We start from the raw sequence: 18284 nt of genomic DNA, 5'->3' as shown, positions 1-18284 counted from the left end.
AGCTGCTAGTGCGGAGATAGCAAATCAGGATCATCAGGAGAATCGTCAGTTACATGGACACATTCCAGCAGTGCTTGAGGTTCAGAAGTAGTTTCCTCAACACTACTTCAGTTCTGCAAACAGCAGCAGCTGTTGTGAGTAAATGATAGTAATTCTTTTGACTTGAGGGTAAGTCTACTTGACTTCTCCCTTTGGAAACCCTCCAACCTGGGCATGAGTAGAAATTGATCATGTGGAGGTCACTCGCTTGCTCTGGCATTGGAAGATCCAGAGTACTCTACAGAAATGGCACTTACCTGTGGATACTGCAAACTGTTACTGCATAGAAACACACACTATGTAACACCTACTGGAATGTCAAATATGTGCTGCAGCTTGCACAGAATATTTGCATGCAGCTCCAAGAGCAATTGAAGTTGCAAAATTTTGGTCATCAGTAGTGTATCTTGATAAACGTTTCTTTTGTTTGGTTTTAATGACAATTGCCATGTTTTGTATTGTTTCTGACTTCAATAAATAAACAAACAAATAGATAGATATTTGTCAACGTAAATTCTTTGTTGAAGGAAGAAATCTAAATGACAAATTGATGTCTAGGAACAGTGTGCAAATAGCATTATGTCAATACAATTAAAAATAACAAAGTAATGCAACTGAAATCATTACCATGGCTTATTCACTGTAATTTTTAGCATGTTTGTTGACATCCTTTGATAATGATTTGACAAGGTTAGTCGTTTTAAAACTAGACAAATGCATATTTTAGAAAAATATTATTTATTGCTTACTGGAGGGAACAGGAAATAAACTGCCATGACTGACATACAAGTATCACAAAAAAGTGAGTGGTTAAAGATGATGTACTAGTCAGAATAAGATTATTACAGTTGAGAAAATCATTGGGAAAGTTGCTCATCTAATAAAGCTGATTTTTAAAATGATACAAGGATTTAAAGAAAAAATTGGCTGCTAATACTTTAAGTAATTTGTAACAGTGTTAGTTTCGGCTTCTGTTTTCCCATACAATTGGTTTAATCATTTTCATGTGCCCTTGCTTTCATATCAGATTTATTAATAGTTAATAGTTGGTTGTCATTTAGCTCTGGTACACCACTATGTCTTTACCCACATATACCAGTATCAACATGATAGTAATTACAATCAAAAGTTTATTAAGACAACTTATGCAGTTATGTTCTCATATATATCTCTCTGGCCATTAAAGGAAAACAAATGGCAACCATATTGTAAGTGAAAGTGATACTGTGTCCTCAATATTTTTATAGTCACAGTAGGCTTAACCAAAGTTATAAGTAGTCATTGTAAATGCTGTGGTTTGCACCATTTTTAGGCTTTATATTTTTAATTTATTAGTAATAGGTATTTCATTTTGTTGCTGCAGTGTACATTGTATATGTGATTCTTCTAATGTTATGTTTTCTTGTCTTTCAGATTACTGTATATTTGGGAAAAAGGGATTTTGTTGATCATATAACACATGTGGATCCCATAGGTGAGAAAATATTTGTATATTAAATATTATTAAATATGTGTATATTAAATATACAAGGGTTGGATGAAAAGTGGTGGCAACACTGCCGTAACACAAAGGATGTGTGTCAAATGACATTCGTGCTGTCTGTAGCTGATAGCAGCAGATCATTTGAAGTAGTGCAGTGAGTGTGATGGCTGTGTTTGTCAGTTGCAGTGTATACTGTCTGATAGTAATGGAGGCCAGTTCAAGCACCATAACATTATATTTTGGAAGCCTACTACTGAAATTTGTTGAGACATGCCCCACATCTCATACTAAGAGGAAAGTGACTGCACCTTCTGGCACTGCATCCCATCATCCTTCATGCCAATACATGATGCCACATGACAAACCCTGTGCCTGCATACATGGGAGCGAGAAATACTGGAACATCCACCATATTCACCCAATGTGACTCCTTAAGACTATGAGCTGTTCGTCAAAATGAAGGAACCTCCTTGTGACATGTGCTACAACACAAGAGAAGACATCATCCATGGCACAGGACAGTCTTTGTGAGGCATTTGTAACCTCCTTCTCACTTATCGACCTTAATGACAGTGAAAAATTAAACCGCGTGTACCTAATGGAAATTTGGTAAAAGCAATCGTCACCGAAGTTAATCTGTCGGTAAAGAGGGAGGAAGGGTTACATCTAAATGAAAGGAAAAATGCAAATGAAATTGGTGGAAATTAATTTTGAAAAGGGGTAAAGTTAATAAAGAAAGTAAATGTGCGGCCGTTACGTTAACAATTAACTAGCGGTAATTAGATATTTGAGATTTGGGGGAAATTATGGTCGCCAGTCCTATGGACAATTACTATAGTAACTGAAAGAGAAAAGGTTATTACACATATAATTAGCACTAGAAGCATGGCAACTGAAGGTTGACACGTGTAGTGTGAAAACTGAAAGTTTGCCGGAAGTAATAAATTTCGCTACACTCTGACTTAATTTAGCAAAAGAATTAATAAAACTGGAAAATTGAAAGTTAATTTAGTGACTGAAATTAATAGTGAGCTTTGTTTCTGAAGCACATCGAAATTCAGTAAAATACGGTTAGTCTGAGGCTACCTCAACAATCATTTCAAAAGCTACTTGAATCTACGCAATTTAGAAATAAGAGATTTAGCTTTGAACTTGAATTAAATGATTGTGAACAATTAACAATAGTAAAATTTAGTACGTACCAAGCTGAGCTGCAGTCACAGGTAAGCTAAAATACAGTAACAAAACTTGCACTCTTAATTTGTGCTTGTGTAATCTAAATATTGTAGCCAGCTATGAATACCTTAACTGAACTTTGAAATCAACGCAGTGAAATCGAATGATGCTGGCGTTTGAATTTCAACGACACTCGGGTTCATTCCGGAAAAGGAAGGGACCCTGCTTGGTAATGCAATTGGGACAATGAGCAACAAAGGTTCATGCTACGTTGCTGTAATTTAGTGAGAAAAATTTAACAGTTTGAAAAGCTGAGGTCTGCCATACAGTTCTAAAACTTTACGTGCTACCAGTCTTCCTTGTTGGTTGATTGAAGGTTTGAAGTCGTCGATCGAGGAGGTGGCGACAGTCTCTCATTGTCGGCCTTCGCTGTTGCAGAAACTGGTTGTTGGCGCAACTTCTTCTCGACACGGTCTCCAGCCGAAACGGGCTCGTGATGTGTGCCAGCTAACGCTTCCCGTCCGTGACACTGTGTCAGAAACTATCATATCAAGTAGAGTGCAATTACATGCTGCCAAACCCCGAAAGCGCGGCAACTCGCGGGAGCGTCACACAACACACCTGCTCCACTGCACTACTCTAGCCAGACTCTGCTCTGCCCATGCCCCACGCGGCAGAGTTCACTGCCAGAGATCCTAAACACTTTGGTTCTCCACACGACCTTTCGATGTAATCGTTCGATAGCATAGTTTTCTCTAGGCCAGACCCAGCATAAAAATACAAATAATATTTACAAAACAAACCAATTTTTTATATATATATATATATATATATATATATATATACACACAGAAATGTCATGTCTTCAGGTAACAAAATATGGAAAAAAATGTATAGTACAATAGATGGAAATAGGAGGATATGCATTTCCGGCGTTACACATTGACAGATATGGACACGCTGACAGTGTAAAATGCTTTCCATTTGTGTTGGAGAAGGTGATAGAGATGTTGAGCGATTATATTGAGGGCGTGTAATATAGGGGATATCTGTCAATAAATTTCTGGTATGAATTGTAGCAGTGTTGTCACCACTTTTTATCCAACCCATGTATTTGTCAGATAACTGTAAGTTAGAGATAGTCTCCTCGATCTAGAATAATGTTACATATGGGAAAAGTACCACCACAGCTGTACCTTGAAATGTCTTCATTCTATCACACAACAAGTTTTGGCAGCACATTACCGCCATCCTCAGGCCATGTTTGCCAAAGAACAATAACACAATGACTGATCTCATTGGTTGGTCCCCTGCCCCGAACCAACCAACCAACCAACCAACCAACCAACCAACAAACAAAAAATAACACAATGCCAATATTTGAAAATTAAACAACTATGAAACAATGAGCACAAAAAATTGTGGTACTCTAATGTATTAGTTGATGTAACCGTAAGGTAATAATCCATGAAGTACCAATAGAGCACACATGTCAATACCCCCATTTTTTTCCTGCATTAATGTATAAAACGTAAACACAGAATAAACCTGAATAAAGTCACAAAACGCATGGCTCTATCATACGTAAAAACAGTGGACATCTAAAATGGCAACTTTCGCTCCTTTATAACTAAATCATTAAAATAACCCAATGTATCATGGTATAAATTTAACAAAAGGTCCCAAATGGCAGACATGATCCAACGAAAAAGTCCAATAATGTTTAAGACGTGTGCCAAAGATGTATACGTGTTGTAAGAACCTAATGGTGAAAGTGAAACCAACATGGTACAGCCTAACCACAGACCCACTGCAACTGTATATGAACCACACAATTTCGTGGCAACCTAGCTCCAAAAACTGAAAAGTCCCTCCTCTGAAAACTCTTGATAACTATGTACCCTTCAATAACGAGATATACCAGACCTCAAGTATTGTTTTCACTATTACACTCTTCTGTGATAAACACTGATCCCTAATTGCAAGAAGCAAAACTAAAATACCCACTTTAAACAGTACATTCCTCTATAACAAAGCCCTCCTAGAAATAAAACCGAGGAACCCGAAAATAGATTTAAATACCTATAACCTAACTGCTACAGCTTCATCGTTTCAGGATTGGGCATGGGTGCCTAAGACAATCTGGTACTCTCTGATCTCTAATCGTACATAATACATAAATATGTAGGCCAGTAGACCATCAGATGAGCTGTAACCAGGACCGGATCGGGGGAGGGGAGACAAACCAGGATATCTGCCTTGGGCTTCAAATTAAGGGGGCACCAAATTCATATTCTTGAAGAAAAAACGGTGATTTACAAATCAAGTAGCATCCAGCACACGTTGGTGTATCGGTTGTTCATATGATATTGAAATGGATCACTGTTGGTTTTTGAACCTTTTTGAACACATTCCAAGTTGCTTTCTGAACGAATCATGAGTTGACATGCGAATGCTAGCATAGTGTACGTGATGTCTCTGCCGGGGGAATCCCCGTCACATCTAGAAATGAAAAAACTTCCCCGCAGACAAAAGGGGACGGGGCTGTTAAATCCTGAGCTGAATAAACATGAACGGCTGAATGCCACTCGTTGTTTGTTTCACGTGGTTGATTGTGTGTGGGAATTGTAAGCATAGTTATTAGCCAAATCCATAGATTCAGACTACCAGAGTGGAAATAAATGACACTAACAAGAAAAACAGGTAAGAAAGATTACATCGTATATTCTCGGTGTATGCAAGGAAATTTTGACAGAATTTTTGCTAGATCGCTACGCTACTGAAGGCCAATTGTACAGTTTCCGGTCAGCAGCCGCTTAAATCTATTCTCGGAGTAGCGCGGAAAATGGATTGTACGAACACATAATAACACCTAACCTGAGAATAAAGGCGGGATAACTGAACCGGTGATTCTGGCAGGGTTAGTGAAGTTAACCGGAGAATAAGTTTTAAGTTTTGACCACGTCATGAATATTTGCAGAATTAGTGATAACAGGATTGTTTGTTAGAATGGGTAACAAGAAGAAACGAGTACATCACGCAAATTGTATGGAAGGATATTATGATTCCAGAGTTATATAAAAGTTTAGTACTACTACTACTACTACTACTACTCCTACTCCTACTCCTACTTTTCGATCTCATGCTTGAGAAACTGGGGCATACGAATGAAATATGAAACTGTTTCATAACAAAAAAACTTTTTGCTTTTAGTAGGTCTAATAGGCATTTGATAATGGTACTTCCTGAATTCTGTTCTGTCGTGTTATTTTTGTAAATGAGGTAGATAAAAATGACCATTTTTTTCCAAGTCAGTCTCGCTTATGTGGCGTGTGTTGAAATTGCTGAAATATTAGAAAGGCCTATTTCATTTTATCTACCAGACAGTGACAAAATAGATGTAATCAAATCGAGAAGCCACACCAGTCTTGGTTACTGTTAATAAGAACAGTTTTATCAGTATTAGACAATGTCATCTAAATTTTTCATGTAGCAAAATGTTTGACGAACTTTTATGAGATAATAGATTCTTTCACGTAAAGGAAAGCACAAGTGTAAAGCTGTGGCAAGATTAGAGAGAAAAAAAATGCTGGGACTTAATGATTACCTTGCATTACGTTACATTTATCGCTTTCCGTGAAGAAATGTCTACTGTCTTGCTTATCTTGTCTTTACTAGTTTAGTGTTTCCTATATTTAATTTTAACTCATACGCAAGAGAGAGTTATTAGCTCTCAGGCAATAAAGAGTGCAAAAAAATGGCTCTGAGCACTATGGGACTTAACATCTGAGGTCATCAGTCCCCTAGAACTACTTAAACCTACCTAACCTAAGGACATCACACACATCTATGCCTGGATTCGAACCTGCGACCATAGCGGTTGCGTGGTTCCAGGCTGAAGCGCCTAGAACCGCTCAGCCACATTGGCCAGCCCAAAGAGTACAAACTTTCTGAAGAGTTCTTATTGTCCTGGTCACAAATAATCCCACCCAGTATCAGTTGTGGTTTTTTAAATTTTTTTATTTAGGGGGATAGCATGTCAAAACTGGTCCACTGTTAGCCGGAGAGGTACCACAGGACCTTTTTAATTTCCACTGTCCTGGATATAGGTTTGATGGCTTCCATTACAAAATATACACATTTGAGTTCTACAGTGCAGTGTGATAGAAGGATGCTGTGTGAAGAGGGGTGGCATTGCATTTTGGTACACTTTTGACCACTGGTAATAACATGTCTTACATTTCCTCGAACATATATGTTTTATATATCAATTTCTTCAGAATGATGTGCGCAACAAAATGAATATATGTTTGAAAAATCTCAAGCGCTCAATGGGTGAGGGAGTTTCCAGTTTGGAAATATTGTAGATCTGGGGCTGGGCGTAACAAGAATAAAAAATTCGGTACATTCCCTTCTGAAACACCCATTACTTATTATGAAAACTGTAGAGTACAATATGTGCAACGTTACATGCCTTGACATATTGATATAATGTGTGCAGTGCTGGAAAAAGAAGAAATGGAAACTGGACCTTTACCTCCATAATACCAAATAACAAAGTATCACGCCGTAAGAAGTAACATATGGGAAGACTAACCCATAATGAAAATCTACGGCCTAAGTAGACACAAACAACTCGACGGGAGTTCAAACCCATTATTGTAGTAAATGTGCAGCATGTCCTGATAAGAACTGCTAACCCTAAAATTTCCTTTTCGAACTCGGGAACACAGGATGAGTATTCTTAGTAATTATTATACGACGATTGGTAAAATAGAAATCACAGCTGAACTCATTATCAAAATTACACCATGATAGTAAGACTAAGAACCAGCAGAATGCGACATGACACATCAATAAAATACTCAAGAACATGGTTCCGAGGTTGAAAATGCCGCTACAGTTGTAAGTTTCTTCTATTTAGAACACAACCGGTTTCGGGCTCTTATATGCCCGTCATCAAGCGTTATATTGCAAACAGCAAGTGAGTGGTGATAATAGTTATTACATGCTGTAATATACATAAAATTTTTAAAAACCACAGGTTGGGCTAAGTTCTGTAAAACCTAAGTCAGTGCCAAAGTGACACTAGACAGTATTATGGACGACTGCTTGGGTAAAGAAATATGCAATGAATACCAGGATGCTTATACTTCATGCTGTGACTGCAAGTGCCGCAGTAGATGAGTACAGGACATGGTGTATTACCAGCAAATGCAGAGTACGGAGTAGTGTACGCGAAGGGGGAAGCAAACTGTTAAACCAGAGTGTCAAAAGTACTGCCATCTGTTGACGGGAAGAATGCGGAGCCACTAGCCCAGCCGTTCACAATTTGAATTAGTGATCCACATTGAAAATCAAAAAAAGACCATTACACAGAAAGTTACATGAAAAACATTAAAAGTGCATTGCTAGTGGTAAAGGAACGTATTGAACAGGGCACAGGACTGTAGTAAAACTGGGTGTAAGTCGGTGACATCAAATTTATGTATAAATTGTAAAACACAGCCAAAATTTTCCCTTTCCACAATGGGCATGCGAGTTTATAATTTAGTAGGTTTGTGTGTCGGTGTGGTTTTCCCTCCATGTCGCCACAGTCATCGGTTAAAAGAACATACACATGTGCTGCTCCTATTTAAAGGCATCTCGGTACTGAACAAAATGGAAGGTAGCAAAACCTTACTGTCCACACTGTCAGAAACTATTATGCCAATTAATAGCTAGCAGCAACAGCACTAAAGGAAAATATTAACAGACGGCTGTATTTCGCCACTCTGGTTTACCAGTTTACTTCCCTCTTCACATACGCTTTCTCCTTACTCTGCGTTCACTGATCATACACAGTGTCCTGTACTCGTTGACCATGGTGCTGGGGGTCACAGCACTAAGTGTAAGTATCCTGGTACTCATTGCATATTTCTTTACCAAGGCAGCCGTCTGTAGTACTGCCTGGTGTCATTTTGTCATTGAATTAGGTTTTAAAGCATCTAGCCCGACCTGTGGCTTCTAAAATGTTTATGGAACTTTTTTGCTTTTTTATGTGTGTTACTGCATGTAAAAGCTATCATCATCTCCGGTCTCCTGCTATTTTCAGTATAACACGTGATGTGATGCCTGAGCCTGAAATCGGTCGTGTTCTAAATAAAAGAACCTTAAAATTGTAGCATTGTTTTTCAACCTCTGGTATAATGCTTAGTTGCAGATGTTCCTCCAACAGGATTTTTTTGTAGATAAATAAGAACCAAATACTAGCCAGAACCAATCAGGGTTGTCAGTAAGAAACATAAATCCAAAATATATGACAAAACAGTCCATTATCCCTATCAGCTGGTACTTGCAAATGTTACTAAAATGTCTAACTGTATAGGAAGATGTTTCTAGAAGGAAGTTTTATATATGAAGATACCATAACTTCAAAAGAAAAACACATCTAGAAAAACCACATAGCAGGACATATTAGCACTAGCAGGAATAACAGTGGGTAACCCACCATTGATCATGGTTGCTAAAAACTCATGGACCTGTGTATCAATGTGACAGGTTTAATTACTACAGCCAAACACTATGAACTACAGAGACCAGTATGAATAAATTAGGCAAGCTAATACATATATCCAAAAATGAGTATGTGGGAGGGTCGGCCTAAGCACATATCCCTACAATAGCCAACAGGCTATAACCAGTTGAAACGCCATACAGTCAAAAACTTACAGAAACCTAGTAAAGCAAAGCATTACCCCATGGTTTACGCATAATTGCCCACAGATGATTAAAGAATAAATCAAATATCTGTAAACATGTAAATACTACACCAAAGGCATACTAAAATCATAGCTTAGGATTATGATAAAGAACCCAAAATTTTATGTACGGTAAGTAGACTAAGGAACATTGTTGTACAAATAAACAACGCTTTAGAAGAAATAAGACCATACGAATATAGTCATAATGAAAATGAACTGCTATGACAACAATCATTTCATTTCCAAAACTAATCACAAGAATGCAACAACCATAGGTAGAAAGGCCTAAGGACTAGTATAGAAGTTGTGATGCCACATTACACTAACTTATACAATTATCAAAACACATGATGACCCTACCTAAAGGGCATAAAAACAAGAAAAAACACTAAAACCACAGAAGCTATTTGACAGTGACCGGCTTGTACCTTTGTGTAGTGATATCAAACATTCCTTACATAAAGTAGGCGGCCTCTCACCATCAACAGGCCTCCATCTTCACCACATGCCAGCATCATGGTAGGTTATCACCTTAACTGCCAATCCTACCCATGTCCTAACCATCAAATATCAACAAAATTCTATGCACAAAAAACTAGGCAGACCTGAGGGGGGAAAGTAATGTTGACGAACTAAGGGGTTAGAAGGCAGGAGTGAAGGGAAGTTGGAATAGACGTGGAGGGATAGAATGATGCAATACCAAATGAACCAATATGTTATGTCAAAACATCCTGGAGTCTAAAACCAAGATCCATATTTATAACACTATATACTCGAACCAATGACAAAAACTACAGATATTGAAGAGGTTGGTGGAAGAATGACATCGCTGTTAAAATTTCATGTTGTAATAAAACAAAAGCTAACCCAAATAACAGCACAAGCCGAAAAGGTATATATCTGGAATGTACCAAAGTACTAGTTCCATGACCAGTAAACACTTGGGCCTGTGTGATCATAAGAACCATAATGCTAACCATAGAAGAAACACCACTATTGAAATAAAATCAAACCATACCAGCACCAGGATTAGCTATGAGCACTCCATATCTTATCTCTGCATAAATCTAGACTACTACCAGCAAAACACCAATCATCATATGATGTCAGGCTTAGTATACCCTATAATTAAAAATCTGCTCTACACCAAACAAAAAATACATCAACATTACAGTGCAGAGGGTAGGGGTATGGTGTTGGAGGAGGAGGAGGAGGAGGAGGAGGAGGAGGGGGGGGGGGATGAGAGGAATTGCACCAGGTTTTATCTCCAGGAGGGCATTATTATGGAGGAATATACTGTTTCAAGTGGATATTTTAGTTTTGTTTCATGGGGTTAGGTGTTCGTGTTTATCACACAAGGTTGTAATAGTGAACATAATATTTGCGGCCCAGTGTATTTGGTTATTTAAGGGTACACAGTTATCAAGAGTTTTGAGAGGAGGAATTTTATAGTTCGTGGAGACAGGTTGTCACAAAATTGTGTGGTTCATGTGCAGCTGCTACGGGTCTGTGGTTAGCTTTTACCGTTAGGTTCTTACATCATGTATACATCTTTGGCATATGTCTTTAAACATCAGTGGATATTTTTCATTGGATTATGTCTGATATTCGGAATGCTCAGTTAAATTTATACTGTGTTGTTTTAATGATTCGGTTTGAAATGAGCGAAAGTTGCCTTTTCAGATGTCCATTGTTTTTGCATATGACAACAGCCCTGTATTTTGTGACTGTGGTTCAGGCTTATTCTGTTCTTGTGTTTTATACACTTCTGGACTAGTGTAAGAAAGAAAATGCAGGTATTGAAATATGTGCTCTTTTGGTGCTTTGTAGAATATTACTTTAAGGTTACTTCAACTAGTACAATAGCGTACCATAATATTGCATGTTAGTTGTTTTATAGTTGTTTAGTTTTCAAATATTGGCATTTTGTTATTGTCCTTTGGTAAACAAGCCCTGAGGATGGTGGTAATGTGCCACCGAAACTAGTCATGTGGTAGAATAAAGACGTGCTGAAGATGTAGCTGTGGTGGTACTCTTTCTTATATACATCACCAGCTGAAGTCCCTTATCCATGCAATAAGATGGACATCCATAAATTAAAATAAATTTCTTGCATTCTCATTAGTGGAATATATTGCAGGTGTAACTCTTATGTACTTAGGTTTTATATTTTTAAAGGAAAATAAATTAAAATTAGTGTGTCTCTATTACTAAATTCTGAGGGCTTCAGTTCGCCACTTGTTGAATTCTTTTGTCACATTACAGTGGCGGTGTTCTTTTCACACTATTTGCTTTCAAATGTTGTAATATTTTAGGTAAATATCACATAGTACGTTGAAAGTATTGTATGTAATTGACACTGTGTAAGATTTCAAATATTGTGGGATTTTTTCTGGGATAGAATGCTTGTTCTGTATTTTTTGTGTTTTGTGACTAGTTATTAAGACTAAACTTTCTTACATATACTTTTAACAGTTTGGCGTTTTTAGTGTATTTTCATTTACTGTGTTTCTCACATGCTGATTCTTGTCCCCAATGTTCATGCTCTTTATATTGGTAATGTCTATCTTAATTTTAGATGGAGTGGTACTTATCGACCCAGATTACGTTAAAGACCGGAAGGTGTTTGGTCATGTTCTTGCTGCTTTTCGGTATGGTCGTGAGGATCTGGATGTCCTAGGACTTACTTTCAGGAAAGATTTGTACCTTGCATCAGAACAGATTTATCCCCAGGATAGCAGCACATCAAAGAGGCCACTTACAAGACTGCAGGTATTGTTATGGATCTGTATTTAGGATTTTATATGAATTACTTTTTTAAAGAGCTACTTATCTTACTTCAGAATTACACTTTTACAGGAGCGTTTAATCAAGAAACTAGGACCAAATGCATATCCGTTTTATTTTGAACTACCTCCCCACTGTCCTGCTTCAGTAACTCTCCAGCCAGCACCAGGTGATACAGGAAAACCTTGTGGTGTGGACTATGAACTGAAAGCTTTTGTCGGAGAGTCTCAAGATGATAAGCCACATAAGCGGTAAGTTGTATAAAATGAAATTATATTCTGTATTAAATTTTTTCTAGTAGTATTTCATTTAATGAACTTTCTCGCTCTTACTGAAGTTTCCTTGGAAGTCGGACAACTGTTGAGGGGATGTACAGTCATTTTCATCTGTGGTGAGTGCAGTGATGGAAAACTGTATTTTAAACCTATCTAGTCTCCAACATTTAGAAACTCTGCCTTGTATTTCCTGTGATGTTAAGTTCCTGTTTATTAATATTACTGTTTATGTGGATTTTTATTTTGTCTGCATGTTATGAAACAAATGTGATAAAATGAATGCAATGTATAAAAACAAGAACTTTTTCCTTGGTAGTAAATGATGGGTTGACTCTTTTACAGTGATTTGTTTCAAATTCATTTGGGAAGCTTCTTATCCTTTTCTTCTTGTTGTAATACTCAGTCTCAGCCCTCAGTAAGTAGCTATTTGAAATTTCATAGCTGCATGATTTCAGGTGGAATGCTGTGTGTGATGATATCCTGCAGAAGAAAGTAAATAGTAAATTATCACCTATCTTTGATTTTTTAAACAACAAAAGAGGGGTGGGGGAACAGGGTGGCAGGATGAATTAAGGTTGAATATGATGGTGAAACTATTTGCATTAAGTATGGGAAATGTTAATATATGTACATGAAGTAAAATTGCGCAGCAGCAACTATTGGGATAAAAACCTTTTTTAATTCTTAATTTCTAAATCCCATGAAACTAGCTTTGATGCAGCTGTACTGATATTTTCCATCTGTTTGTGATTCTGAAGTATATTCATTTTCTGATGTCCATAAAATGTGATACTGAAAGGTTAACATACATTAAATTCCTGCGAATTTGAAAAGTTTCTTCAATTGTATGCTCATAAAACACTACTCTTGACGACTTCTTAGGTTCTAATTCTCCTTTCCCATATGCATCTCAGTTCATGCTATTGTGATGTATGGGACATGTAATTAAATAAGAAAATGATTATATGCTGGGAGATATAAAGGACTTACTGGTTGGTTATGAATTATAACTTGATCGTAATAGACAGTAGGACCTTTGTTTAGAACTGCATTCTGACCTAATTGAGTTGGCCCACATTGGTTTGTATTTGTGGGGGAAAAACTGAGGTTATTATTTGTGACCCTCTCTGTTCAGGGTTTTCATATTAATTATCTAATCAACCGATCACATTGTAGAAATTGTGGTAAAATAAGTTGACCTCCCACTCTAGGATCTGCATTCACAATTCACCATGATGAGAATGAGATTCTCACTCTGCAGCGGAGTGTGCGCTGATATGAAACTTCCTGGTAGATTAAAACTGTGTGCCCGACCGAGACTCGAACTCGGGACCTTTGCCATTCGCGGGCAAGTGCTCTACCATCTGAGCTACCGAAGCACGACTCACGGCCGGTACTCACAGCTTTACTTCTGCCAGTATCTCGTCTCCTACCTTCCAAACTTTACAGAAGCTCTTCTGCGAAACTTGCAGAACTAGCACTCCTGAAAGAAAGGAGCACTTGCCCGCGAAAGGCAAAGGTCCCGAGTTTGAGTCTCGGTCGGGCACACAGTTTTAATCTGCCAGGAAGTTTCATATCAGCGCACACTCTGCTGCAGAGTGAGAATCTCATTCTGGAAACATCCCCCAGGCTGTGGCTAAGCCATGTCTCCGCAGTATCCTTTCTTTCAGGAGTGCTAGTTCTGCAAGTTTCGCAGAAGAGCTTCTGTAAAGTTTGGAAGGTAGGAGACGAGATACTGGCAGAAGTAAAGCTGTGAGTACCGGCCGTGAGTCGTGCTTCGGTAGCTCAGATGGTAGAGCACTTGCCCGCGAAAGGCAAAGGTCCCGAGCTCGAGTCTCGGTCGGTCGCACAGTTTTAATCTGCCAGGAAATTTCACACCATGATGAGATATGGGAGGGGCACACACATCCTTACAACCTGCGGATCGTATTTCATATGCAACATTGTACCAGAATGTTCCATATGCAAAAGTCCACAAGAATGTTAAAGTACTGCCAAATTTTTTAATTGCTGATACCCCATACAAGCCCAAAAAGTATTGAAGATTCATGAAAACACAGTCTACAAAATTTTCTAATTACCACAATGGCTTAGCTTACTTGTGCCCAGAAACAAGCATAGAATTTGAGCAGAAGTGAAGTAGTCACACCATGCACTGCTTGAGAATTCAGCTGCAAAAATTTACCCACATGACATTATCGGTTGAACTTCAAGCACATGCTCTGCCCACTACTGGTCCTAAATCAGTTGTGGCTCTCCAAAATTAAAAATGACAAAGGACTTAATTGTGACAAATATTGATGTTCCAAATAATTTATGGACATATATACATACTCAAGCCAGTGATTTAGAGTCAACTCATTATGCTTTCTGTTGTACTGCTCTGAAAATTTACATAAGGTGCACCACTTCAGAATGACATCAGTCATCATTTATTGTTATCTATTTGCTAACTAAAAAATTATAGATCTAAGTTTTGGATAAGTGGGGTAATAAGAGTCATTGATGGATACATCGTACTGGTCCCGCAATAAGTGTGCATATTATATTTTGAGCATACTGGAGTAATTTGCATATTTTTCATTAATTTCCACTGCCATAATCAAGCTACTTCTTCGATCAGCTCAAGAAATACACCGGGCATAATGTGTGAAGGACCTTCTGTTTAACCTCTTAGCCTTATGTATTTGATTGTTTGAGTAAAGTAATGTGTGTTGTTGAAATAATGCCTTACTTAAACAGCTATAATTTTTATTGACTGTATCCTATCAGTTGTCCGATACGTTCATGTTATTCATCTGAACAGTACACTTAGTTCGGTATTGATGATACCTATAATTTTTGTAGCACGAGTATTCATCTGAACAGTACACTTAGTTCGGTATTGATGATACCTATAATTTTTGTGGCACAAGTTACGATTTTTACAACTAATATGATATATTAAATTTGTTGGGAGTACAATGGCACTGCACTGTTCCATCACCTATGGATAAACCAGCACTAAGATATTACTTTCACCACCATATGAAAGTACTCCCAGCCTCATTCTAACTCATTTCTTATCTGGGCTTAGCCAAGAGCTATCTCTCTGCACTTAGACCATCTCCACAAGGAAATTATTTCATAACTACTTCATCCACCTCTGCTGAGAAGTTGGGCCCATCATTGAAATGGCAGCTGTAGTGTTGCCAGGGGTAATGATCAGTGAGTGGCAGTATTTGTATGTGACAAATTCTACCTCCCACTTATTTGCCACCAATTAAGGACCAAGAAAGGTTGTGCAGTGTTGAGATCCTGCACTTGTATTCAGGGGGACAGCCATCAGATGTCAGTCTGGCGGTCCACTTAAGTTATTGGCTGGCATGGTTCCTTTGAATAGGCATGATCAAGATCTATAAAAATCAGAGTTTGTCTCTAATGACCTCAGTGTTGATGAGATGTTGAACCATAATCTTCCTTTAGCCACCAATTTAAGGCAATCACTATTACAGTGCATGCCATTTGTACTTGTAATGAGCTCAGTTTAGTTTCCATGTTGTTCAGGAAACTTCCATTGAATTATAAATCAGCTATCTCTGTCTTTTAACCCCCTTTGAGACATATGTTGCACACTGCATACAGAGCTATAATTCCACCAATTTTAGGGGTTACATACTACAACACACCTTTAACTTAAGAACCGAGATGAGTTTTGGACATTAGTTCATAAAAAAAACTGCTCGAGACAAGACTGTCTGCTTCATCCTGATTTCACCAAGAATTTGCAAATTTTAATTTATGGTTCTATAAATAGTAAGTATAATAGATTATCTTTTGTTATTGATTTATCTGTCATTGTGAAGGACCAGTGCATACAAGCTGTTTTATTCTGGTCACACAAGGAAATGTTTTACCTCATTATAAAATTGGAGAAAAAAATGCTCCTTGAAGATAGAGCTTAGGAGTATTACACATTTAGCCATTCCACAAATTAACTTTTGAACAGTAAATATCATAACAGAAATAAGTGTTTCCTTGTCATTTAATACAAATTTTTTTTGAACTTTTCAGTCAACGTCACCCCATTTGGCAGTATGCTAGTCATATGTGAGATCTGCTGATCTGCATTGTTAATGAAATAGACTAAACTTAATTCCAAAACTCTGATGCACTTTTTGGGCCCTGTTCAGTTGAGAGTTGAATTAACATGTTTCATACACCTGAAGGCAAAAAAGGAAAAGATGAAAGTGTTTGAAAAATTTAAAATTCCTCAACCACAGACTGCCAGTACGTGAGGTCGCTATTATCTGTGGATGCACAGGAAGGTCATAGTTCAAGGATCACGACGACACTGCCACAAGCTGTGCTGCATGCATTGCTGTGTAACAGTTAGTGTCGCTGGCTGCTGTGCTGCCGTCTCCACATCAAACTTGACCATCACCAGTTTTTTTACAGTCATATTGACCAACTGGGATCACATTAACAACTTCAGTTCCTCATCTTCCTTTGTTGTTGTTGTTTCATTTTTCTGGTATTCCCTCATTTTCTCCCCATGAAGTCGCTTCCTTTCTTCTGTCCATGTTGCTCCCGATTTTTTTTATTTCTTCTGCTTTGAAAGCCTTCCAAATTTAGTATTTTATTTTAAAAATGGTTTCTTTCTGCTATTTCTGATTCTTTGATGTTGTTTCTTTCTAGATCTTTCCTTACTTCTGTAATCTGTGCTACTGTCGATTTATTCTTCCAGAAATATAGGAGTGTTTATTTACTATTTATAATTTCTTGGAAGTGTCTTGAAATTTATTAAGATTGTAATGTTTGCATATTCTGGGATATTCAGATTTTGTATAAACAGCAACATTCTGTGTCCATGAATTCAGTTCTGGTTGTACATTGGTGTTTGTAATAAATGTGCTCTCAGTGCTAATTGTTGCACTCAGTTGAGGACCCTGCTTTCAGAACTGAACTTTGCGTGTTTACAATGTGGCACAGTTTACTGGAGATCCTGAGTGTTTGGCAAATGTTTGCTTTCAGCTGGATGACACAGCCCAGCATTGGTCTGAGAATAATGAAGAGATAGTCAATAGCTTGGACAAATCTCAGGCTGATCTGAAGAAAACATGTGGTAACAAACAGCAGCAAGTCTGCTTAGCAGAACAACAATTGGAGAATAGGGCCTAATGTCACAGGAAAACAATAGTCTTATATACAGAATGTTTTGGCTGTAAGCCACATTGCGAATCTAAATATGACAGAAGACGATAATCTCTCTTGATGAAAGGAGTCATCAAAGATGTTTACTAAGCTCTTCTGGTAGACGCTGTCACAAGAACCGAAGAATTCATCAAGTGTTGCCAGCATGTCAAGGAAATCCAACAAAAAAAGTCATACAAAAAAAGTATGACTGTCTCAGGAATGAGGTCCTTGTGGTAATTGTGTGAGATCACTAAGAGAAGAGATGGAGAAGTTTATGGCAGTCAGAACTATAGTAACTGGTAAACGAGAGATAGCAGCCATGAATGTCAATCTCATATGTCAGGAGGCAATAGAGAATGTTGAAGAAGTAATATATCAGTCTTTAGGACCAATCTCTGCCAACAATCAAATGCACCAGTAAGAATGAACTTGGCCAACTTGGGCACGTGCTGCATCCACACAATGCAGCATCTGACGAGTGCATATACATCCATCTCCTCCACCAAGTATAATGCCATGCAGGAGGAAACATTTTGAGGATGGAGCACAATATGCCAATATGTTCTCACTGTTGACACATTGTATGCTACTGCAGAGAAAAATGAA

General features: G+C 37.8%; 1 protein-coding gene across 2 annotated transcripts in view; it reads left to right on the top strand.

Annotated features, from left to right (window-relative positions):
* Nucleotides 1-18284, top strand: part of LOC126414704 (beta-arrestin-1) — a 507073-nt gene that overhangs the window by 438059 nt on the left and 50730 nt on the right. For both annotated transcript variants that reach the window (XM_050083370.1, XM_050083369.1), the window contains exons 4-6: nucleotides 1453-1513; nucleotides 12020-12213; nucleotides 12301-12479. In XM_050083370.1, the coding sequence (XP_049939327.1) occupies nucleotides 1453-1513; nucleotides 12020-12213; nucleotides 12301-12479 (434 nt within the window). The remainder of the gene's footprint in view (nucleotides 1-1452; nucleotides 1514-12019; nucleotides 12214-12300; nucleotides 12480-18284) is intronic.

The sequence above is a fragment of the Schistocerca serialis genome, chromosome 1 (assembly GCF_023864345.2).
Source record: "Schistocerca serialis cubense isolate TAMUIC-IGC-003099 chromosome 1, iqSchSeri2.2, whole genome shotgun sequence".
NCBI lineage: Eukaryota > Metazoa > Arthropoda > Insecta > Orthoptera > Acrididae > Schistocerca > Schistocerca serialis.
The sequence above is the reverse complement of the archived record's forward strand: the minus strand, read 5'-3'. Positions and strand labels throughout refer to the sequence as shown.